This window comes from Lissotriton helveticus, chromosome 12, assembly GCF_964261635.1.
Source record: "Lissotriton helveticus chromosome 12, aLisHel1.1, whole genome shotgun sequence".
Classification (NCBI taxonomy): domain Eukaryota; kingdom Metazoa; phylum Chordata; class Amphibia; order Caudata; family Salamandridae; genus Lissotriton; species Lissotriton helveticus.
This window is the reverse complement of record NC_136073.1, coordinates 86,135,508-86,160,680: the sequence shown is the minus strand read 5'-3', so window position 1 is coordinate 86,160,680 and position 25,173 is coordinate 86,135,508. Positions and strand designations below refer to the sequence as shown.

Here is a 25,173-nt window from a genome sequence, read left to right as displayed (position 1 = left end):
CGCTGAATTGTGGTCGGGGTCCGGGTGGTCTGTAGACGAGTGTTCCTCTGAGGGTGGTGTTGGGGTCGGTGTGGATCTGGAAGTGCATGTGCTCGGCGATGGTGAGGGTGTCGTTGGTGTTGGTTGTGACACAGAGTTCGATGGCGTGCTTGCGGACAGAGCAGGTGTTGAGGAGGATGCATTGGAGGTGGTTGGGTTCTCTTGCTGATGGTTTGGCGGGCGGGATGCTGGTGAAGCTACAGTTCTGGCAGGTGAAGGGCCCTTGGGTGCGCTTCGGGGTGGCCTGGTAGCAGGAGTGATCTTGTCCAGGGTTGAGTGCTTGGAGGGTGCAGGGGTCGTAGTGCAGTCTGGTGTTGTGGTGGCTTCGGGGTCCAGGGGTTCTGGTGCTGGGCGCGGCCCAGGCACGGACAGGCACAGACGGGCTTGCCTTTGGCGCACCTTTGGCGTGCCAGCGGCGCACCCGCTACGAGCGGCCGCCATATAAGGGGATGTGGGAGGGAGGGGCAGCTGGGAGGTGGGAGCGGGGTGGCGAATAGGAGCGTGGGGGGGCAGGGCCGCAGGGGGATAGCGGCGGGAAGAGCGGGACGGGGAGGCAATGCAGGGCAACAATACAATGCAATGAAAAACAACAGATGGCACAGTAAAATGAAGATAAATGAGAATGAAAACGAAAAAGAAAAAATCAGGAACAAAACTGGAGCGCAGAGGGCAGAACGAGAAGCAGGCACAGAGCAGGGATACCAGCGGCGAACTCCCGAGGTGGCAGCAGCTGGCTAGGAGGCAGAAGCACACAGGCGGAGCTGTGCGGTATGGGGGCGGCCTGACCTGCAAGCAGGGTCAAGGGTCGCTATGCATTTAGATCACTGTGCCTCAGCATGCATAGAGATCTGTAGTCTACACCCCTACTGAAATTACAGCACGCTCCAAGGGTCATTCCCTATTCAGGCCCCCCCCTCCATTCCGTCTGTAAAAGCACAATTATTTAAGGATAGGCAAGATGGACACACACAAAGGCTTGTAGAGTGACTCTTCATTGCCAATGAACTGCAGCTGAGACAATTTGCGATTAAGGTGATGTGACGGAGTGGCAAACCTCAAGCCATGTGCATAGTTGGCACTGGTCTGCTTGGTGTCATGAGCTGGAAATACACGTCATTATCAATTTCCCCACACAATTTAGTAGGCTACAGTCCCTTCCTTGCCCTCTATTCCTCATAACATTAGCAGGAAGTCCTTTACTTTCTTGTTGTTTACACCCATTTCCAATATGTCATCTCTTTATTGCAATGTAACTCTTCTATTTCTTGATGAATTTAGAGAAATCCAGATACATTTCTGCAGACCATCTGCGGTGCCGGCCAGTGAAGAGCGGGACTCAGACCGCATTCTACGGGTGTTGGATGGGCGCAGCATGTCCTCAGACCCGCTGCTTTCGGCCATTGAGGCTGTCTCCACACATTCAACTCTGCCAGAGTACAGTATTGTACTGGATGATCTACCTGCTGATGTCTTGGAGTGTGGCCCAGCTTACAGCCCCCATGTGTAAGCTTCAAAGAGCTACTGTCAGCGGTTTCTCAAGGGATGGAGACATACTTGTCGGTGGAGTCTTCGCCATCCATGATGCCAGGGAGTACGAGCCTCTCAACTTCAGCCAGGAGCCTGCAGTCACCACATGTCAAACGTAAGTATGCCTGCGTTTGCCACAAAATTAGTAAAATAAATACAATTTAAAAATATTAGTATTGCAATTTTACCTGTATTAGAATTACAGATAATTCAGGGCAATTTAAGCTGTACAAATGTCTAGGATTTGGTCCACAAAGAATTATAACCCAAATGTATTCAGTGAGTGCAAAATGGAGTAGCTCGATTCCTTATTACGTCACACATAGAGAACATGTCTCCTCAGGACTGTGTGCTGAGGATCAACAAATCATTTCCAGTCCATGACACTGCATTGTTGAAGATTGTTTCATCTGGAGGCAGCAATTCACTGGAATTCTCTCACCTTGCTTTCTGACAAAGATGTGCACCCAAGGGATGCAAGAAAGTGGCACTTCCTCAGCAAGACTATTTCAGGTCCAATGTCTCTCAGTCCATCTAACATGGTTAGGGAATTGCTATTTAAACCACTTTGAATTGCAACCGTGACTGCTGGTGAAGAAAGGGAGTAGAGGTACATTAGCAGAACCCGGTGTGGGTCGTAGTATAAGGAACAGGTAGGTCCAACTTCCCAGAAGAGACATGTAACCACATAAAAGTAGGGAGTCCAGAGCAAGAATTCCCTAGATGTGCTGCAGACCAGATTTGTGGTGATTTAGAAGAACTGCAAATGAAATCTTGTTCGGAAACTATGCAGGCAAGCAGAATCTGCCGGTCAGAAATAAATAGGACTGTTAAGTTGGCTTTCATCAACATCATGGATTTTTTTTAAAAACAACTTCATAAAGTTGGTTAACATAAAGAAAAAGAACCTCCCATGTGAAAACTCTCATTCAAAGTATTTATTGTGGAGGGGAAACATTCTGCAAACTCTACTTTTGTGTGAGGGGTAAAATCTTCAGCAAAAGTCAATAGTGAACTTGGGAACTTTATTACTTTTGAAAACCGTGCTGCGGAAATTATGGCTTTATGGAGCCCTAGAACAATTCCATCAAAAAGTGCCACTTGAAAGAAATATTGCAATTCGCCTCATGTTTGGTAGCTCACAGGTCGCTTCATTCCAAGACAAGGAGTCACTGCAATGATCGGCTCTCAGCAGAATGACAATGCCCATTTCACATAAGAGTAAACACGCCTCCAGCTGACTCGAGTAGAGCTATGCAAAGTTTAAAAAATGTATTGTCAGAAGATAGCCAGCAGTGGTGTTTCTGGACAGCACCGTTCAAATATCTCAATATTATAGTTGTCCTATGCCCACTGCTTGAGTTCTGATTGCCCACAAAACTCAATCCTTGGTAAGTGTTTTCACAATATTAGGAAGGCAACCTAATTTTCTTGGTCACTTTGAACTTTCCAATTCGAATTGCATTTATCTGAAATCACTCTTTTGTTTTCAATTACTTTCCATATTTAACTTTTCAATGAGTTGCCAGACGTTGGTGTCTTTTTCCATAAAGTTCTTTTTAATAGGTATCCAATTCCATGACACTTAAAACTGACCCAGCCAATGCGTTTCATCCCCTATAGGGCTTCATTAGGGCCTTTCGAACCACTTTTCGTGTGTCTTAGTCCTATCGGATCGATCTGGAAATGAATTGCGAAACAAGATATGGAAAGTAATTGAAAGCAAAAGAATGATTAGAGATACATTCAATTCGAATTGCAAAGTTCAATGCGAACAAGGAAATTAGGTTGTCCTCTTAATATTGTGAAAACTTATTTTGTCAGAAGCTTCTTGTAATTTTTAAAGATACTATGATTACAATACACATTTTGCACAGAGCTCAGCATGAATAAAATATGCACTTGTTTGCTCCTGAGTTGTTGTAAAAAAATATCACCAACACTCATTCAGTATCAAAGTTTTAAGAAATACAGGCCCTGATTCACAAAGGGGCTTGGCACTCATGGATTAGACCCCACAGTCGTGGGGGACTCTCTGCACTCAGGGCGGAAACCTCGCAATGAGAATACTCATTACAGAGATTCTGCCCAGATTGCGGAGAATCCCCCAAGTCTGCGCTGCCTCCACCATGAGTTCTGACGCTCTTTGTGAATCAGGGCCACTATGTTGAACTTGTGAGAAAACGCCACACCCATTTAAGCACTTGCAAGGAAATATTGGCTTTCCTAAGGGATTATTACCAGTTTGTGAGATATAATTTCACAAGTACATGAATGGAGGAAAAGTCTGAAACACCCCAGACAGGTAAGTCCTTAATAAAGGTCAGTCAGTCAGTCAAAATACACTTTATTCGATTTTTGTTAAAATCATAAAAGGCAAGAATAATACATACATTTAAAACGTTTTAAAAATACCCACAATACATTTATTTTACACAGCATCCTTAAAAAAGTCACTTAATTAAACACCATAATGTATGAAAAAAAAATTAAAATTGATATATTGGTTCGCTTTTAATTTAAAATAATACAGTTCTAGGGATTCTTTTGTTTTTTCCTCTATAAGCGGCTGTTAGAAAACTTGCAACACAGAAAGTGACATGTGCATCTGGTAACCGTTGAAGAAAAAGCAAGGCTGGTCTCACTTGTATAAAGCCCATAGTTTTCAGGAGAGGTATTAGATATTTTCCCCTCTCCAAATTGTAAAACCCACAGAAAAACATAAAGTGGAGAGTATCCTGATTAGAGAACTGGTCACACTCACAGGGTGGTGCATGCTCTGGTTTTCCCCACACAGGGAAACAGCCTAGTGAGTAGTGAATCAGGTTCATTCTAAATCTGGTTAATAAAAATCTATGCAAGGGTTTAGTAACAAATTGCAGGTATGGTTCCATAGAGGGGGAAGAGGACAAGACCAAATGTGCTCTTACTAATGGTTTGTTGACTTCAAACTCCTCTCTCTCTAACCGTGTCCTCCCCTGGAATTCTTTCTTAATCCATGCAATGTCCGTTTTCCTAATGTTTGAAGGTGTTGTGTATAGGTCTGGTCTCCCGAGGGCAGTGAATGATGACTTTATGTATTTCAACCATAATATTTTCATTGCCCCCTCCCTTGCAATCACATCTTTAAGAATTATGTGGTTTAAAGACAACTCCGTGTTTAACCAGGTATTGGCCCAGAAGAGTAAAGGGGCCAATTTCAGTCCATCTGTAATATAGGGTTGGCCAACTTCTTCATGTATGGAGTAGGTAGGTGTAGAATTTGGGACCGATAAGATTCTTCTAATAAGCTTGTTTTCAACCCTCTGCATACTATCCAAGTTGGCATATCCCCACAAAGCTGCACCATATGAAGCAATGGAAACGCATTTACTTTTATAAACTTTTAACACAGCCTCCATTGGTTTAGCCCCTAATCTTTTCGTGAAGGCCATCAGGGCTGCTGTGGACCGAGCTAAAGAAATGTTCTTGGCCTTAATCTGCGGAACCCAAGAGCCTTTCTCATCAAACAGGACCCCTAAATATGGGAAAACAGGGACCCTGGAGAGAACCTCACCCTTACAAGTAAAGGTTTTTGTATGTGATTTATTTTTCTGTGGGCCCACAATCATTGTGTGTGATTTGGTTACATTGATTTTTAAGTCTAGGTTAGCCATAAAGGAGCCAAAAAGCTCCAAAAGGATCTGTAGACCAATGCCCGTACGGGCGATGAGAACAGCATCATCCGCATAAAGGAGTGCCGGAATCTGCTTCCCACCTACCCGCGGGACATCTGCATTGCCTGTTAACAAAGACTTCCCTAGGTCATTTATATAAATAGTAAATAGAAGAGGGGCCAAGATGCAACCTTGGCGAACCCCTTTCTTTGATCTGAAGCTGTCTGAGCATCGCCCTTCCCTGGTAACCCGAACCTTCGCAAAGAGCCCCTGGTGCAAACTTGCTATGAGGGCCACCAAGGAATCCTCAATGCCGAGCTCACGGAGTATAGCCCAGAGCTTGCTCCTATTAACCAAGTCGAAGGCCGAGGTGAGGTCCATAAAGGCTAAATATAGTGAACCCTCCCCGGCCACTGTATACTTGGATATTAGTAGATGTAGGTTTGAGCATTGCTCTAGGGTTCCCCGTTTCTCCCTAAAACCGTATTGTATCTCTGTGAGGCCCCCAGAAAGCTCCAGGTTTGCTCTCAATTTAGTCAATAGTACTCTGCCCAGGATCTTAAAGGCAGAGTCTATTAAAGAAATTGGTCGGTAGCATCCCGGATCCTCCCTATCTCCTTTTTTAAAAATGGGCACTATGACAGATGTTGTCCAAGTTTCTGGGAAACATCCATCATTTGTCGCCCTAAACACATTGGTGAGGACTTTGGACCAGGTGGTTGGGGCATATCTAAAAAAGTCTACCGGGACTCCATCTGGGCCAGGAGCTTTATTTTTGGTGGAGTCCATTATTGCCTTGTACACCTCCTCCTCGTTAAATTCTACTACCGAAGGCCCCGTACCTAACCCCATGCCATTTTCATCCAGAGTGTCATTACTGCCATATACATTTTTAAAGTGGTCAACCCATTTCTCATCACTGATAATGCAATCAGAGATTGTGTTGATCTCTCCCGAGAAGAATTGGTCATTTATAATGTCCCAGAATCTTCTACTATTGCGTAGAACATCCACATCAAGTAAATCATTCCAGGCATTATTTTTAATTGTGTTTTTCCTTGTTTTGATAACCAGCTTATACTCCCGTCTTAATTTGGCAATGAAAGTTTTATCACTCGGCTTTGTTTTAAGTGCAGTTATCAGGTCTCTATGGGCTCTAGAACAGTTACTGTCAAACCATTTATGAGGCTTGAATGGCAATCGGGATTGGGGAGCTGTTAGTTCTTTAGCTGTTTGTGAGCAAATAAAATTAAAAGCTAAAATAATTTCGCTATTGGTGGCATTTTGGTCTAGACAGATACACATGGGTTCCTCTATCTTTGGAAGCAGGGAAACCATAAAGGTTTCCTGGACCACCTTGCCCCACTTAAGTCGTCTGCCCTGGTCACTGGGCACCGTCGATGTGCAAGCCCTAGGAGAACCCAGGTGTTTGCTCCATAAGTCACTCCAGCGAATCTGAGCCAAAACTGGGTTGTGGTCACTATGTGGGGAGGCAATTACCTCGTATTTTGTCACCTTAGAGGTTAAACCCTGAGAAATAAAAATAAAATCTATCACGGACCCACTTTCTGAGCCTTTGTAAGTGGGCAATGGTTCACCACTACCTGTACTGTGGGGTTCGAACATGTTGAGGCTGGCAAGAAAGAATTCAAGCGCCTCCCCCACTTTGGTGTGAACAAAATGTAGGTTACCATGGTCAGTCTGACCCTCCAAATTGCCTAAGTTACATTTTAAAACACATTTATGTGTGTTAAAATCGCCTAAAATTATAAGTTCGAAATTAGTGCGTGTTTTATGACTGTAGTCGTTAAGGACGTTTTCCAGGTGATCCACGTGGGCTGTGTCTGTTTGTCTGACCCATGAGTTATACAAATTTGTAACCACTAGGACACGACCTGGTGAAATAGTCCACTCTATAATTAAAATATTTGGGGAATCAGAATCTATTTGCTTAAACGTCCCTGCCAGTTTAAGAGAAAAAAGCAGAACTAGCCCACCTTTAGCTCTTCCTGCACTACTCGGTATCGCTGGTATAGTAAAGCTTAAAAAGCCATCCATCCAGAAAGTTGGTGAGGTATCCCATGTTTCTTGGAGTGCAATTACATGATTACTGGTTAGAAAGTCTATCCATGTGGGATCTAGTCTTTTGGCTCTTGTGCCTGCCACATTCCAACTAAGGAACTGACATGGAATAAGTTCCCCCTCCCCTATTGGAGCTAAAGACGCTGGCTGAGTAGATGTTGGTTGTCAGTCATTATCTTCTAAGCCCACCAGGGGGTAAAACTGTTTGCCAGTATCAGGTTGGGATGCGGGCTTTCAGTAACATGTCTTTCTTGTTGTCGTCTGTCTCCTGTGTTCATATTTCTTACAGAAATAGCCGATCCGCCCCTCCTGGATTTCTTTGTTACCCAATCATTCCCTTGCGGCGGGGTAGTATTTCTACACTCTACCCTGGCATTCATATTGTTAGGCTGCGCCCTGCCATATCCACTGCCAGTTGTCGTGTATGCAGGTGGGTAGAAAAAACCCAAGGGCATGGCGCGCACACCCTTACCAGCGGGATCCAAGGGGGAGGCATCCCAAAATAGGCGGCTAGTGACATTGCGTGATTTAAAGTTTACTATAACACAGTCCCCTGCGACACATTTCTTAGTTTTTCCCACCCAGTTTACCCTTCTACCCGTCAATATATTGGCTGCGATATCACCCTCACCCGTACAGTTTGCATTGCACCATTTTTTAATGTTGTTAAGGAGGGTTTCATGCTGTTCCTCTTCCCCATCAGTAAGTTTAGGCACATTTACCAGAATTGCAACAAAAGGCGTTGCATCTGGAGGTAAATGTACCGGGGGCACTCCACGTACCCGTGTTCCCTGCAACCCTTGTTGCCCTTCCGAAGAAACTGGTTTAGTCACTGGTTGCAGAATGGGCATGTATTTACCATTTACAACTTTCCCTTTGTTATACACAGGATTTTCAGCCGGCAAATTAGTTACAATATTAGACGGGGGGTCATTTACAACAGGTACGGAAGCCTGAGGAGCTAGAGGGCAAATCGGTATAGATGGAGGCGGTAAAAGTACCTGGTTATTTTGTAAAACATTAATGCGATCGCATTTTTTCAACAGGTCTTTAACACAATCCTTCAAAGTCTCCGTTATGTCCGTGGCAATCTGGACTAGGGCTGATTCAAGTCTCTCAGAAAAAAGTTTTTCCAGTAAGGACGACAGCCCCTCCTCAGTGATATAGGTAGCACGCTGTTCCCCAGGCTGAGGACTTGTCATGTTTTCTGTAATGACCAAACCCACAGATGCGGGAGGTATGACTGTAGCTGGCAGTTCAGGTGAGGGAAGAACTGTAGGAGACTGGGCCCTACTGGGTCTACATGATTCAATAATGACCCTCGGCTCCAGTGGTAAACAACTGATAGGAGTCGTGCTAGTGTTAACTGAACCCACAGGTGACATTTCCAGACATAGCGCACGTTCAGAAACAGCAATCTGCGTAGATAGCTCATCCTCTTTGGTAGTTAGATAAGTAATTATACTAGTGGTATATTTGGGAACCTTGGCCTTAACCTCGCCCAGTACCGGTGTAACAAGTTTGCGCTTACCCATGTTGTTAGGGGGGTTGCCCGTCCCGTCCCTGGTCATCCTTGGACGGCCTCAGACGGCCCGCCCTCTGCCCGGGCTCCGTCCGGCACGTCCCGCGCGCGTCCTCGCGGGACGGGAGGCGTACTCGTGTTTATTAGCGCCCCCGGGCGCTGCCTCTGTCGTCACCGGTGCGCCGGTGAGCCCCGGGGCACCTGGCAAATGTAGTGTCGGCCGTTGCCCTCACGGCGCTGCAAGGGGTGCAATGATGTTGTCAGCCGTTTCCCTCACGGCAGCCTCGGCGGCAGGTAAGTGCAGAATGGCGGCAGTAAGTGCAGAAAGGCCGTTTCCCTCACGGCGCGGTCTTGAGAGGTCTCCCTCTGAGCGCTCGGCGCACTCGTGTTTAATAGCGCCCCCGGGTGCTGCCTCTGTCATCACCGGTGCGCCGGTGAGCCCCGGGGCACCTGGGAAATGTAGTGTCGGCCGTTGCCCTCACGGCGCTGCAAGGGGTGCAGTGATGTTGTCAGCCGTTTCCCTCACGGCAGTCTTGGCGGCAGGTAAGTGCAGAATGGCTGCAGTAAGTGCAGAAAGGCCGTTTCCCTCACGGCCCGGTCTTGAGAGGTCTCCCTCTGAGCGCTCGGCGCACTCGTGTTTAATAGCGCCCCCGGGCGCTGCCTCTGTCGTCACCGGTGCGCCGGTGAGCCCCGGGGCACCTGGGAAATGTAGTGTCGGCAGTTGCCCTCACGGCGCTGCAAGGGGTGCAGTGATGTTGTCAGCCGTTTCCCTCACGGCAGCCTCGGCGGCAGGTAAGTGCAGAATGGCGGCAGTAAGTGCAGAAAGGCCGTTTCCCTCACGGCGCGGTCTTGAGAGGTCTCCCTCTGAGCGCTCGGCGCTCTCGTGTTTAATAGCGCCCCCGGGCGCTGCCTCTGTCGTCACCGGTGCGCCGGTGAGCCCCGGGGCACCTGGGAAATGTAGTGTCGGCCGTTGCCCTCACGGCGCTGCAAGGGGTGCAGTGATGTTGTCAGCCGTTTCCCTCACGGCAGTCTTGGCGGCAGGTAAGTGCAGAATGGCTGCAGTAAGTGCAGAAAGGCCGTTTCCCTCACGGCCCGGTCTTGAGAGGTCTCCCTCTGAGCGCTCGGCGCACTCGTGTTTAATAGCGCCCCCGGGCGCTGCCTCTGTCGTCACCGGTGCGCCGGTGAGCCCCGGGGCACCTGGGAAATGTAGTGTCGGCAGTTGCCCTCACGGCGCTGCAAGGGGTGCAGTGATGTTGTCAGCCGTTTCCCTCACGGCAGCCTCGGCGGCAGGTAAGTGCAGAATGGCGGCAGTAAGTGCAGAAAGGCCGTTTCCCTCACGGCGCGGTCTTGAGAGGTCTCCCTCTGAGCGCTCGGCGCTCTCGTGTTTAATAGCGCCCCCGGGCGCTGCCTCTGTCGTCACCGGTGCGCCGGTGAGCCCCGGGGCACCTGGGAAATGTAGTGTCGGCCGTTGCCCTCACGGCGCTGCAAGGGGTGCAGTGATGTTGTCAGCCGTTTCCCTCACGGCAGCCTCGGCGGCAGGTAAGTGCAGAATGGCGGCAGTAAGTGCAGAAAGGCCGTTTCCCTCACGGCGCGGTCTTGAGAGGTCATGTTTGCATACCCTCAGTTAAGATTCACCATCATTTCCAATAATTTTACTTGGGGAATCTGAGTACTGTGGTGTATTATATGGTATGGTTGTGCAACCTTAGAGGATAATTCACTCGCACAACTTTCGTGGATCCAGTCAGTCTTGTTTGCAAAACCTGTAGCTCAACCCTGGGTGCCATAGCGCTGAACAGCAAGACTTAAACTAGTATAAAGCATTTTAAAACACCAAACAACAAAATCAAAAAGTCAATCAACACAAAATAAATCGAAAACCAACTTATTAAAATTGATTATATTTTTATGATTTTTTAGACACTAAGATGAGCAAAATCCAGCAGAGGGTTCCTGAGATAAAGATTTTAAACATAAATCTCAGCTTGTTAGATAAAGAGCACAAATGAGCATTGGTAACCATAAAGTTTAGAAACTTCAAACGTTTGAAAGAGTCGTGTTCGACTACTCCGGCCCAAGTGAGGTGACTAAATCCAGTAGGAAGAAGGGGCCTCTAAAGAGTGTTTGTACATTTAACTGGTTAACAAAGTAGTCTCAAGTCCACTTCCACACTTTTTTTTATCAAAACAGCTGTAGACTTGAATGGAGTTGTCCTCATGTTTAGGATGCAGGATGCTCTTTGTGCTGTGCAGTTCATGAATCAGGTGGGGTGACTTTAGCAAGAGAGGTTGAAGTCCCTTGAAGCCGTCTTTAAGTCAGAAGAAGGTCAGCTGCTGTCTCTGTGCACAGGGGGTCTACCAATATCCTTTGATGCAGGCTTGTGTCCCTTAGGGGGTGAACAACCCAGACTCACAAGACATACTGGCATACAACTTTCGTCCATCAAGGATTGGTCTCTCTGGGTGCCCAGCGGCGGGTTGTCAATTTCGGGAATGTGGCTACCAACGTACCAAATGGGGATCCTCCAGCTTTGATGTCCCTAATACTGGTACCAGGGGGTCAGTAAATTGACCCATAGAGTAATTTATTTGGCTTGGGGCTCTAGAGTGACAATTGTTCACTCAAGCCTGTTGCCAGAGGCACAGGCACAGTCCTCACTTTGTAAGCCCAAGGTGAAACAGGTGCAGCCCAGCATACAGTGTAGCCTTTCTTGCAAGATCCAGGGGTCAGCAGGGCAGTCCTTCTTTGGCTCTTTCTCAAGTTCTGGTGTGATATGAGGTTCAGGGTGCCAGGAGTGCCATATCTATGCCCATAAAGGGCCCTGGGGAATGATGTGGTCATTAGTCAATAGGCTACCAGGATCCCTCCTGCACTGTGCAGACTTCCAGCTATGTGTAGCTTCTAGAAATCCCAGCATCCACATCCAAGATGGTGGGACATTTCCTTGGATGTTAGGGCATGGTAGCCCACCCTAGAGGTGTAGGTACCTATGGGATAAATGCCCATGGGTAAACCAGTTTGGGCCTCGGCCTCGCCTCTCTGATCCTGCGCCAGCCTGTCTACGGGAACAAAGGGGCAACCCTTCAGGAGTGTGATTCCCTCTTGCTTACCGAAGGTGGATTTGTTTTTGACGCTCACCTTTTGGGAAAACACTGAGTGGTTTCCTGCAGGGGTAGGTAACACCTCCCTCTGTAGCAAACTGCTATTGTTCCTCAGCCTGGGAGTCACACTACTCCCGAGGGGGGCAGAGGGCTGGCTGGTGCCCAGCAACCGTGTGAGGCCACTGGATACGCTGGCAACATACACAAATTTGCTTTTCTATAAAAGTGACATTAAAGTTCACATGGATACTAAAACAGGTTTAATGCCATGATTAATTTGATACCTTCTAGTTCCCATTTTCATAGTCCCATTCAGTGGTCAGCCAGTAACTCTCTATTAGCCAATGGGGCAACTAATGTTTCTACAGCAAAAATGACAATTTGGGAGGTTTGCAGTCAGGACATATAAAAAGTATATGTCCTACTTATTAATACACAGCTCCCTGACACAGGGCTCTATAGGCCTTCCTTACGAGAGTCTTAGATATATTGTTAAGGGAAGTGGGGGCTTTGTCATTGGTTTAAAAGGCAAAGTTGAACTAGCAGTATGAAACTGCTCTTCTAGACTGAAATGGCAGGCAGGGAGCCATTTCTTACTTTGTTACACATATAGGGTGGCACAACCAGTGCTGCGTCCCTGGGGGGACACTCTGTATTACATGCCCAGAGTAACCTTGGTGCCAGATACTAGGGACTTATAGGTAAGTCCGTTTATGCAATTGTGGGTAGCCAATTTAACACACATTTTGTAAGGGGCTGGAACAATGACCCTGAGTCTGGTTAGCAGACCTCAGTTCACTTTCAGAGTCGACAAACCAGCAACATCAGTCCAAGACTTTGAGATATTCATGCAGAAAGAGGCATTTCTTTACAGGGTAGGATTTTATCTAATTTCCTCCAGCATCTTCTAATCCATTTCCATCACTTCAAGTCTTGTTGCTCATCCCCAATACCTGCTGTAATACGCTAAATTCATTGTCATGTTGCCATTATATGCTTCTACTCCTTTGGGGACTAAAGTTTCTTAGGGAGCATAAAATGCATAACAGATCTAAAATGGCATAACATTTGTAGTATTGTCACAATGTCTTGATTCTATTGATTCAGACCTTACATTAGCAGTATGTGCTCAAGTTGGACATATGAATGGACTTAGGTAATGGTGTGTCTTGATAAAAGCATTGACAGAGTGTGAGGTGCTTTTTGACATCATATTTTCTTGAAGTTAGTTAATTTTAGATTAAATAAACAAACTTACCAATATTGGCAACAGCCAGCTTGGAACATTGCACACACTAGTTGTTATTGTGCTGTGGCTATTTCCTTCTCTTCTGGTGTCTGTTTGATTCAGTGTCAGTGTGATATGTTATTTGAAATAATTCCAGCATCAGTGAGCTCCAAAAACTTCACTTGACATCAGCTTGAAGACGAAGAAGCAGAAGTCAGTAGAAACTCAATGGATGTATCAAGATCTAAATCCAGTCATTGTACGGTACTTCAGAACTGGTGCTTGATTTATAGACCTGTGCGCTAGACAGCTATTAGAAGAGCGCACGCTTCTCAAAGTATGAACACAAAATTGATGGTAGTGGTATATTGATATCCTGCACTTGACCTAGGAAAGATACATAGGTCCAACAAATTAATGTCAATAGTGCTCAATAGGGTAATGACACAATGTCACTATAGAGGTGTACAACATATATTATATGGACTTATCATTATCCCTAGCTGTAGTTAACAATTTAAGCTCCACATAGCTGTACTAGCTTCGCTTTGAAGACAAGCACAGGCGTATCAAGGTCCCTTGCTATAGTCAACAATCATGTAGCAATGCAGTTGTCCCGGCATCTTGTCAACCTTACTTACTCGACCCTTGTGGACCTGTTTACTACAGCCAGTTAGATATTATTCAGCCTTGAAAAAGTTGTTTAAAGACACAACAAGTGTCGGCTGTCTTCTAATGTGCAAACAAAGTTGGACCGTTGAATCATTGACAAGAAATTAACCTGCTTCAAATTTGAAGACATTATAAAGACTCTGGAGTGCTCTGGGTGTTATTGTATATGTACTTCTCAAAGTTTAACTAAATGTTTATGGCGCCGGGTTGGGTTGCAATATAGTAATGGCAATAGGTTTTGAAAGAATGAGGGAATAGTCCATACAGAGAGTGTATAGTGGAGCACAGTTAGGTGATATACAGAAAATATTACACAGCTGAATCAGGCCACAGGTGAAGTGTTGTCTTAGGTAAACATAGTGATGCAATAGCAGGGCCTTATCATGTATTCCATTGCTCTAATAAATGGAAGACCATATTGTTAAACGTTACGTATTTGTCAACAGGCAAAAAAAATTTAACTTCACATTGTATCACTTTGTCTATTCTAGGTTTGTATTTGAAACTTTCCAGTGGCTTCAGGCCATGGTATTCACTATTGAAGAGATTAACAGAAACCCTGATCTCTTGCCCAACATCACCCTGGGCTTCCAGATCCATGACTCCTGCATGGTAATGCAGCGACTGCTTGAGGGGTCACTATGGATGCTTACAGGGCAGGATGAACCAATCCCTAACTACAAGCACTGGAAAAGCCACCCTCTTGCAGGCATCATCGGAGATGCAATATCTACTAGTTCAGTGGTCATGGCACGAATATTAGGACTGTACCGATATCCACAGGTAAGTTATTGCAACCATCTCTTCATTCTTTTGGTACCCATATTTTTGTCATATGATGAATCTAATTTCCCTGGTTCTTCCATAATCTCCAAAGCCTTAGCATGGAATTAAAAGACACACAGATGATAGACAGAATGCAGAGGAAATCAAACATTCACCCCCAGTCAAAATATCGGGGTTAAATCCATTGTTCTTTGGCTCACCATGCCACCCAAGTTTAGATCCAGCCATATGCAAATCAGTCTTGACCCTGTACCTCATGGGAACAGTCCAGCCTGAACAGCCAAGCCAGGTCCTTCCTGGACAGGCAATAAGTATCCTGGGAGTGGTTTTGGGGCATCACCCCTCATCAGCCAGGCTAGCCTGAATCCAGTGGCACAGTGAGCCCGAGACCCACATCTGGGCATACTCGACGCACTTAGGTCAAGAAAAAGGAAGACACACAGATAATAGACGGAATGCAGAGCAAATCAAGCATTCACCCCCAGTCAAAAGACCTGGACTAAATCAATTGTTCTTTGGCCCACCATGCCACCCCAGTTTAGACCCATCCATATGCCAATCAGTGTTGACCCTGTGCCTCATGGGATCAGTACAGTCCGAACAGCCAAGCCAAATCCTCCCTGGACCGGAAACAAGCATCATGGGACTGGTTTTGGGGCATCACCCCTCTTCAACCAGGCTAGCTTAAATCCATCAGTGGAATTAGCATGGGATTAGTCAATAAACCACTAAACCTGGGTTTGAAGACCTTCACAAGCTTTTAGTAGCTCACCCAACAATCATGACAAAGAGTTAGTAGACGAACAACAACAGGATTGGCCAAAATCTAATACACGCATCTAGGGACCGGTTTTGGGACATCACACCTCATCAGCCAGGCTTGCTTCAATCCAGTGGCACAGTGTGCCCCGGACCCACGTCCCACGTCTGGGCATACCCGGCGCACTTTGGGTGAAAAAGCAAAAGACACACAGATGATGGACAGAATGCAGAGCAAATCAAACATTTACCCCAAGTCAAATGATCTGGGTTAAATCCATTGGTCTTTGGCTCACCATGCCACCCAAGTTTAGACCCAGCCATATGCAAATCTGTCTTGACCCTGTGCCTCATGGGAACAGTTGAGCCAGAACTGCAAAGCCAGGTGTTCCCTGGACCAGAAACCAACCTCCTGGGACCAGTTTCGCAGCATCACCCCACCTCAGCCAGGTTAGCTTGAATCCAGTGGCACGGTGAGCATGAGACCCAAGTCTGGACATACCCGGCACACTTAGGGTGAGCTAGCGTAAGACACACAGATGATGGACAGAATGCAGAGCAAATCAAACATTCACCACCCGTCAAAAGATCAGGGTTAAATCCATTGTTCTTTGGCTCACCATGCCACTCCATGTTAGACCCACCCATGTGCAAGTCAGTCTTGACCCTGTGCCTCATGGGAACAGTCCAGCCTGAACTGCCGAGCCAGGTCCTCCCTGGACCAGAAACAAGCACCCTGGGTCCGGTTTTGGGGCATCAGCCCACATCAGCCAGGCTAACTTGAATCCAGTGGCACAATGAGCCGGTACCCACGTGTGGGAATACCCGGCGCACTTAGGGCGGGAAAGCAAAACACACACAGATGATGGACGGAATGCAGAGCAAAGTAAACATTCACCCCTAGTCAAAAGATCTGGCTTAAATCCATCATTCTTTGGCTCACCATGGCCCCCGAGTTTTGACCCAGCCATAGTCAAATCAGTCTTGACCCTGTGCCTCATGCGAACAGTCCGGCCGGAACTGCCAAGCCAGGTCCTCCCTGGACCGGAAACAAGCATCATGGGACCGGTTTCAGGCCATCACCCTCATCCACCAGGCTAGCTTAAATTCATCAGTGGAATTAGCATAGAATTAGTCACTAAACCACTAAAGCTGGGTTTGAAGAAATTCGCATAGTAGCTCACCCAACAATAATGACAAAAAGTTATTAGATGAACAACAACAGGATTGGCCAAAATCTAATAGTAAGACGAAAACACAGAAAAAAATAAAAACAAAGAAAACTCAAGAATAGAGATTGAGAGAAGGTTAAATTCAGAAATAGACTAAAGCATGTGTTATCACATTCTACTTCAAACATTCAGTAGGCTCCTCATTTTTTATTTCTGCATCAGCATTTAAAGGACACATCTCATCAACCATCAGAAAGTCAACAATGAAAAGGTGATTTATTGATTCCCCATCATCATTTGATGAAGATGAGGTATTTACTCCTACTATAAAAAACATAAAGCACAGCTAAAAAGATTAAAGGCTGGTGTTAAGAAATTCCAAAGAGGCATTTTCACTAAGTAAATACAGTCATAAACATAGATGTATGACACAAATCTCCTTAGTTATGTTTGCCAGGAACGCACATGGTCCCCACACTCATCATCCCACATGAGGAGAGAGAATGTGCATATTCTTGGGTACCTAAAGTTGTTTGTGAATGCCCAAAACATATACATTTGTGGGAATTCACAAACTCCTGTCATTGTCCTTTCCTGGAAAGGGTTGAATTATTTCACAGTGATGTCATAAATATCCTTTCCAGGGTGGGGTGGGAATGAAACACCAGCGGGTTTCGGCAAAGAGTTTCCTCCTTGGGAAAAAAATATTTCTCTGGGGAACAAAAAAAAATGTGCATTTGTGAGGAACCAATTCTCTATATGCTGTGTAGTTCTCCAATGTAAACATCATTGAGTTTTTGGGACTCCCAATGGAAACCAGCACCCAGTGGCGCTTGATGTGCAGATTTCTGGAAATATTTGTGAATTTCATAAAGTAGCAAAATTATATTCTATCGATTAGATCAAAATCTATGAGCCTTTTTCACAAAATGAAATCTGTAGTATGCAAAGTAGTACAACAGTTAATCATGTACTACAGAATGCTATTTACAAACCTGTGGGTGGATACCTCTTTCTCTCCTAACTCTTCTATGCAGAGAGATTTTGCACATACATAGCAAACATGTGAGGGACCAGGGGCAATGGCTAGAACATGGTAAATACTTACTACTAAATGGGAGTAGTTCAATGAAATTTATGGAGGGCATCGGGAACAGACATGCTAATACAAACACACACCCACAAAAGAGTAAGATAATTGTTATTAACACATTACTCTTCCAAAGGTACTACAGCCCTAAATGTATCATAACAGATGTAAATGTACTCTAGCCCAGGCTTACAGTATGTCGATCATCCCACATGCCACTCACAGGTACTTCAACCTACTTCCAAAGAAAATAATAGAGGCATGGAATTAAAAGTAACCCCTCATAGGACTCAAATTTGAATTACTTCTACTATAGTATTGCAGAGTTAGGTCAGAGTTTTCATGAAGACAGCCTTCTTTTTTTTTGCAATAATGCTTGCTCCGTTTGACAAATCTTCATAAACTTTCCCAAAAAAGATTCATTCACCTCAGCTCCTTTGTGGAAAGATTTGCATCTATCCATCAAGCAGGAGACAAGAACAAATAGATCCCCAAAACATTTGTTATTCATGTTATTCGCCAAAAGAAAAAATTGGGAAGTGATGCAGAAAAAATGGCTGAACGGAATTGCACCAAATTTAGCAAAAAAGTTAGAACTTAAATAAGAAAGTACACTTGTGGTATAATGAAAATCCGTTTTTTCTTATTAAAAGAAATGTGAGGGGTGCATGGAGTAGTCATGAAGGGGTTAAGAAAATAGGTAAATATGGATCGTTGGTGTTTGGATATGCTCTGATTGGCCACTTTAAAGGGGACTAATGAATCCTGGTTGGCTGGTCACAACCTGATCATAATGTTGCAGAAGCTTTTACAGGACTTGCAGACATGGTGCTTGGGTCCCAAAAATTAAATAAATATATATAAGGGGTAGGGTGTACATAGCCTGACCGCAGTGGGCATGTGGGTGCGAGGTGTCCCCCATTGTCTGGACACAATATGGATAAAACATTTTTGGCAGCCGTTACAGGACTGGGGGACATGGTCCCCTTTGAAATATATTGCAACAAAAGCCTGCTATGAGGGTCACAAAGAGGAGCACAAATAAAGTGTGATATCAGATTTCAGTCACAAAATAAATATTTTGTTGGTGGTGTTATACTAATTTAAGGAATTGCGTTGCGTACTAAGGTCCTCCAGAGGCTAAAATTAGACAATATTTTATGTAAGTACCCACAATCCTCTGCAGCCATTTGGGAATAAAGTCTGACATTCTGAGTAAAACATGTACTGTCAAACAGAGCCTGTCAGTTGATTCCCCAGTGTTGTACTCCAGCCTCCCAATGTGTTGTGAAGAACAACTAGAATCCTTACATTTTGTGTTTATGACAGAAGTGTGACCTGAAGCCATTTTAAGTCACAGAAATTATGTTCATTGCACCAGAAAGCTAAAAATGAGGACATATTTTCCATGAGTTCTCAAAAATCTTTCTTTTCATTGTACGTAAAAGTTCTGATATGCAGACTGAAACATGTAGTTTTGCACCAGTAACAACCTGTCAGTTAACTCTTTATTGATTAATTGCAGCTTACCAGGGTGTTCGAAATAAGAATCAGACAGCTAACATCCTGTTTTTATCACACAACTGAGGCACACCTTAAGACATTTTGAATCATTTTCTTTAGAAATGAAGACAATGAGGGGTTTGTTTTGCCTTAGAATAGGGTCAGTGCTCTAGAAAGTTAAAATGAGCACACATTTTCTATGAGTTTTCAACTATCTTTCTCATTCGTTTCAGTAACACATTCTGATATGAGAAGTGAAACACATACTTCTAACACCAACAACAGTCTGTAAGTTAACTCCCTAGTAATGAACTGGAGTTTCCCACAGTGGTCTAATAGTTTTACCATTCATATTTTATGCCCAAAGTGGCACACACTGGAATGCCATCTTGATGGAATCAAATCTGTATATCTTAAAGCATTTCCAACAGATATACTGCAGCAAATAGTGCCATTTGGGTCATTGATGGGTTTAGTCAACCGATAAGACACCCTACTTGCACTCTGTGACTCATTCTTGCATTTACCCTCTGATGCAACAGCAATAAAACACACACTCATTTAACAACAAATGTGCAATAAACTAGAAGAATACAAACAGAATAAAGAAATATGCTGTAATCTACATAAACAAGTTACTTACCTTTGGTAGAACTCTTTCTGGTGGTGAATCTATCAAGCCACAGATTCCTCACCTTTAGATTTCTCAGGCATCAGCCGGGATAAAGAAACTTTTCAACATTATCCCTGTGTGCCAGATGGTGGCACCTTGCAGCTTCACATTGTGTCCAATCACAGAATGGGCATGGCGGGAGGGCCAGTGAGAAATCTGCAGCAAATAGAGTCACTACCAGAAGGAGCGTTACTAAAGGTAAGTAACTTTTTCTTCTGATGGAGTCTTCTAGCTGCAGATTTAATAACTTTTGAATTGATAACGGAGCAATACCTATTCAGAGGTGGATCTGTGAGTAGACTAGTCACAGATCCACAAATCAGTAAGTCTCACACGACAGAGTGGGCAAAATCCCCCTCCAAGTAAACCTGACCGTCTAGGCAATATTGGTTCATGAACATATGGTGGGAGGACCACATAGCCACCTGGCAAATGTCTGTGGCAGCGACTCTGCATGCCAACACAGTGGTAGAAGCTTTAGCCCTGGTAAAATAAGCATGCAGTCCTTTCAGAGTTTTTTTCGGCCAGTGCTTAATCTTAATTCAGAGCCTGATTCAGCTGGAGGCGGTTCGCTTTTGCACCGGCTTGGATTATTTAACTTCAGAGTACCCTACAAATGGCCGATTCTCCACCTTGTGGTCTTTGGTGTGATGTATGTAAAAACTTAGTGCTCTCTTGAGGTCCAAATGATGAAGTCTCTCCTCCTCCTTAAAAAGGTGGGGTTCAGCATAGAATTCCAGCAGGGTTGATGGTTTGACCTACGTGGAATAATGTCACAACTTTCGACAGGAATGATGCCCATGTCCACAGGACCAGTATGTCTGGGAGGAAGCAAATGTATGGTGGAGTGGCATAAAAAGACTGAAACTCACTCACATGCCCTACTGAGATAATGGCAATGAGGAACTCAGTCTTGATAGTAAGGAGCAAAAAGGGGCAGCTTTGAAGCAGCTAAAACAGAGTGCACATCTGGCTTGTAAGAATTAGATTAAGGTACCATTGAGGTATGAGAGAAGAAGGGGGGAAGGCATGTTGCAGCCCTTTCATAAATTGGTTCACAACAGGTGGCTTAAACAATGTGGGATGATCTAGCAACCATAAACAGGACAACATGTAACCCTTAAGTGTGCCCAAAGCAAAGCCTTGACAGGTAAGAGAAAGAAGAAATAAGAGAATGTCAAATACATTAGGCCTGGATGGAGTCAATTTGCTGCACCAAGCTACAAATTTGTCTTAATGATAGATGTATACAGTTTTTGTCGAGGCACGACTGACAGCCAAGATCACAACAACGACCTTTGGAGGAAGGTCAAAAGTGTTCAGCTGTCAATTTTGTGCCTGGCAATTGAAATTGCTAGGTCACACCACCTAATCTGAGTAGACTTTGAAATTACCTACTTCACTACCCAGAGAAAGTGCTACACTGGGGTACCTGCTTCACAGTAAAAAGCCAATACACCCTACTCTCCAATAGATGCTGCTGAAATTGTCACAATACTACTTGGGGTATAAGCCATTACCAAATGATGTCTGACCGTCGGCCACTCTATTCATTATTGACTGTCATCACAGCTTAACATAAAGTTCTATGTGACAGTTCAAGACTTTAGGTGTTATCGATACTAATGATATGCTATTTCATGATTCCAGTTGCCATACCCATGCTTCTCTCTCTCTATCTCTTTCATTTTTCTCAACTTTGCCTCTGCCAGAAGTGTTCATTTAATCTACTTGCTTTCATGCACTCTTTCAAATGGCCTTGTTGCAAGCCAACCCCTGTTTCTATTTGGTATTGCACAACTATGGCGCCTATTAGGATGGCGGACGGACCTACCTCCGTCCGCCACCCCCGAGGTGGAGGGACCATCCGCAGGGGCAGCGACGATCTCTCCGGTGGAATTAGGATGTGACCGCCACCCTGGCGGTCACATCCCGTATATGTAACATTGCTGCGGGTGCTGCTTTAAGCAGCACCCGCCGCAAGGTTAAATATGCATGCTGTGCTTTTGCATGCACAAAGCGGCAGGCACCGCGCGGTGCCTGCCGCATTGTGCATGCAAATGCAGGGGGGTACCATAGGTACCCCCATGTGCACCCCCACCCCCTGACACCCTGGGGGCCCGCAAGGGCCCCCCAGAAGCTATTGTCCACATTATTTTCCACGGCTGTAAATCCGCCGCGGAAAAGCATGTTTACAAACGCATCGTAATTTGGCTGGCAGTGTTTTGCAGACACCGCCACCAACTTGCATCCAACACCCCGCGGATCAGCGGCGGACGGACCTGCCATACGCCGCTGATCCCACTGCCATCATATTCTGGCGGTGGGTGTTTTGAAGGTCCGCAGCGGTGATTCCCCATCCTCCGGGCCGGCGGTGGCTTCCACACGCCCGGAGGATGCGGAATCACCGCAATCATAATCGACCCCATAGTACCAACATTTTTTTTAACTCACAAATGATTCTTCCCGCAGTAACGATCATCCATGACTTATCTACATAAAGTTATTTTTTCACTATGTTCCCATTTTGGCCCCATGCATTTTCTTTTCGCACCAGCCCATCCCTAGGTTGGCAAAACCTGGTGAAAAAAAGAACCTGGAATAGCTGTTCCTCATTTTTGGCAAAATAATTATCCATTAAAGAGAAGGAAATTATTTTTCAGACAAATGTCCAACATTTCGAATACCATTTTATAGCGCTCCTGCAATTCCATGTTTCTTTACATTCTTTTATTCCTTTTTCTTTGTCAATAAAAATATGCAGTGATACTACGTCCATTATGATTAACATGTACAAATCACAATCTGTAATTGTAATTGTGTAATAGTAAATGATGAGAAAGTATCTTCTTCAGAGAAGTTACTAGGAAAATGCTAATATACTTGGTTGTATTTTCGTTGGCTGGGACAATTGGTCTCCCTGGTGATTGTTGCCCTTTATTCTTTATTTATCTTTGGTTTGAAATATATTGTTGGTGTTGTGGAGTCTTTGGTATTCAAAAGTCAAGTAAATTCTGGTCTGTCCATTCATTTATTTAATTTAGTACTAGTCTTCCAATTCTTTTACTGCTGGATATGTCTTCATTTTCTCTTAACAGTGTTCTCATGTAGTTGTATTTCTGTTTCCTTTATATAATCACACATAACCCTTCTCATTTGTTGGCTTGCTTTATTTCTATTTTGTTTATATATATTTTTATTTTTCCTTTTTGCACACATATAGTACATCATAGCGCAATTTTATACAGTGCGTCCAAACCAAAACAATTGTATATATATATACAATACATATTCCTTGCAAAAATTTCATTACAGTGTGGTACAGTATCGTAAGCCTTCTAGCCTAGAAATACTCTTAGTTAAGATATTGAGCCTGAACTAAAATATAATAACGGTTTCAAAATAAATCCAATCCCTCCTACCATAAACTAATAGGCTCCCATATTCTCAGGCCAAGCTGCCTCCCTCTTCTGCCTTTCCGTGCATAGATGGATTTTTCCAAGTTATATGCTCCCAAAAGATTAGCCAACCATATTTGCAGAACCAGGGGGCTTTCATCCAACCAAGCCCTAGCTATGCTCAATCTGTAAACTGCCATGGCAATAAACATAAATTCCCTCTGCGGAATGTCCACCTCTGGGCTGATCCCTAATAGTATCCAGGTTGGAGTTAGCGTTATTTGTATACCTAGTGATCTATCTAAAAATATCTCTATATCTCTAGTTAAATTGTGCAATTGGGGGCAGGTAGCAAAGATATGTACAATATCTGCATCTAAAGAGTTACAGCGAGGACAGGAAATCCCCGTGGTTCCACCCCACTTTGCTATCCTGGCTGGGGTAAAGTATAGTGAGTATAAGGTTTTATAGTGTGGTGACTGTAAAGGAGCTGAGCAAAGAATTCTACGACCCAAGTCCAATGATTCCTCGAACCAACATGCTTCAGCGCCCAATTTCTCGGCCCACTTATTGCTGTATTTATCTATGTCATCTGGTTTCCCTATTGTTAAACTTGCGTAGAAATTTCGGATCGTACAGTCCCCACATATCCTTATTTTCTCCAAAATTACATTCCTGTCAAACCCTGCCGGCCCTCCCTGCGTATTACTTAAAAACTCCTAACCTGTAGATATTTTTAAAAAACCTGTCTGTCAATACCATATTTATTCATTCATTCTGTAAACTGGACCACCCCCTGAGAGTCCATAATATCACCAATCTGTGTTATTCCCTTATCAGCCTACCCCGCCATTGTTAAATCTGCAAAAACTGCAGCTGGAAAGGATCTATTCCTATAGAGCTTGGTATATCTGTTAAATCTCCCCAGACCACATTTTTTTCAAAAAAGCACTCCAGATCTTGACAGCCGCACTGACCGTCTTGAACCTCGTCCTCTTATAGTATCCAAAATCAGTACAATTTAAAAAACAATTTTCTGCCTCTACCCCTAGAACTGCTGCATAGACCTGGGTGGAATTGATAGTGACTCTTTGATCGAGACCTCCCCCTCCAATCACCCCCTGCATATATTGTAGTGCTGACGCCCAATAATATAGTCTGAAATCAGGGGCGCCCCATCCGCCCCTCTCTCTTGGTAGGGAAATAAACCTATATGCCCTCCGCGTCTTACCCTGAGCCCAAATGAACCTGTTCAAGATTATCTCCAATGCATTAAACCATCTGGCTTCGAAGTATAAAGGTATGGTCCTAAAAAAAATAAAGAAATTTGGGCAGAATCAACATCTTTATTACGTTCATACAGCCCACAAGGGATAGATGTAGATTGTTAATTTTCTCCAAATCGGTCTTTACCCTAGCTATTAGGGGGGCTATGTTATTCTCCACCATCATACCCAAATCTGCCGATATCCCAACTCCCAAATATACTGCCGAGCCAACGACCCTTAAGTCGTTACAGCTTGAATACCTATTTTCCACTATCTGGGTCTTGGTTCTGTTCAGACTATAACCAGAGGCCTGCCCAAACAACAAAGCCTCACCTTCCACCTCCCTAATAGCCAAAGACGGATTAGGTGTCAGAAAGGCCACATCGTCCGCGTAAGCCAGGGTTTTTACTTCGCTGTCATTTATCCTCATTGGTAGGATATCGGAACTCCCTTCTAACCTTTGTAAAAAAGGATCCAAATACAGCGCGAACAGAAGGGGGGATGAGGGACAACCTTGCCTGGTCCTCCTAAAGATCTTAACTGCTGTTGAGTGCACTCTATTAACTCTAATCCTAGCTGTCGGTGCTTTATACAAGGTCTGGATAGCCTTTATGTAGCCTTCTCCTATGCCGCTCCACCTCATCACAAACAACAGGTACTCCCAGGAGACCCTATCGAACGCTTTTTCCGCGTCTAG

The 25,173-nt window shown here is 44.6% G+C and overlaps 1 protein-coding gene across 1 annotated transcript in view; it reads left to right on the top strand.

The window, feature by feature from the left end:
• Positions 1 to 1,538: 1,538 nt before the first annotated feature.
• Positions 1,539 to 25,173, top strand: part of LOC144797888 (extracellular calcium-sensing receptor-like) — a 108,575-nt gene continuing 84,940 nt past the window's right edge. Inside the window, exons 1-2 of the mRNA XM_078668691.1 lie at positions 1,539 to 1,681; positions 14,319 to 14,610. Of these exons, the coding sequence (XP_078524817.1) occupies positions 1,539 to 1,681; positions 14,319 to 14,610 (435 nt within the window). The remainder of the gene's footprint in view (positions 1,682 to 14,318; positions 14,611 to 25,173) is intronic.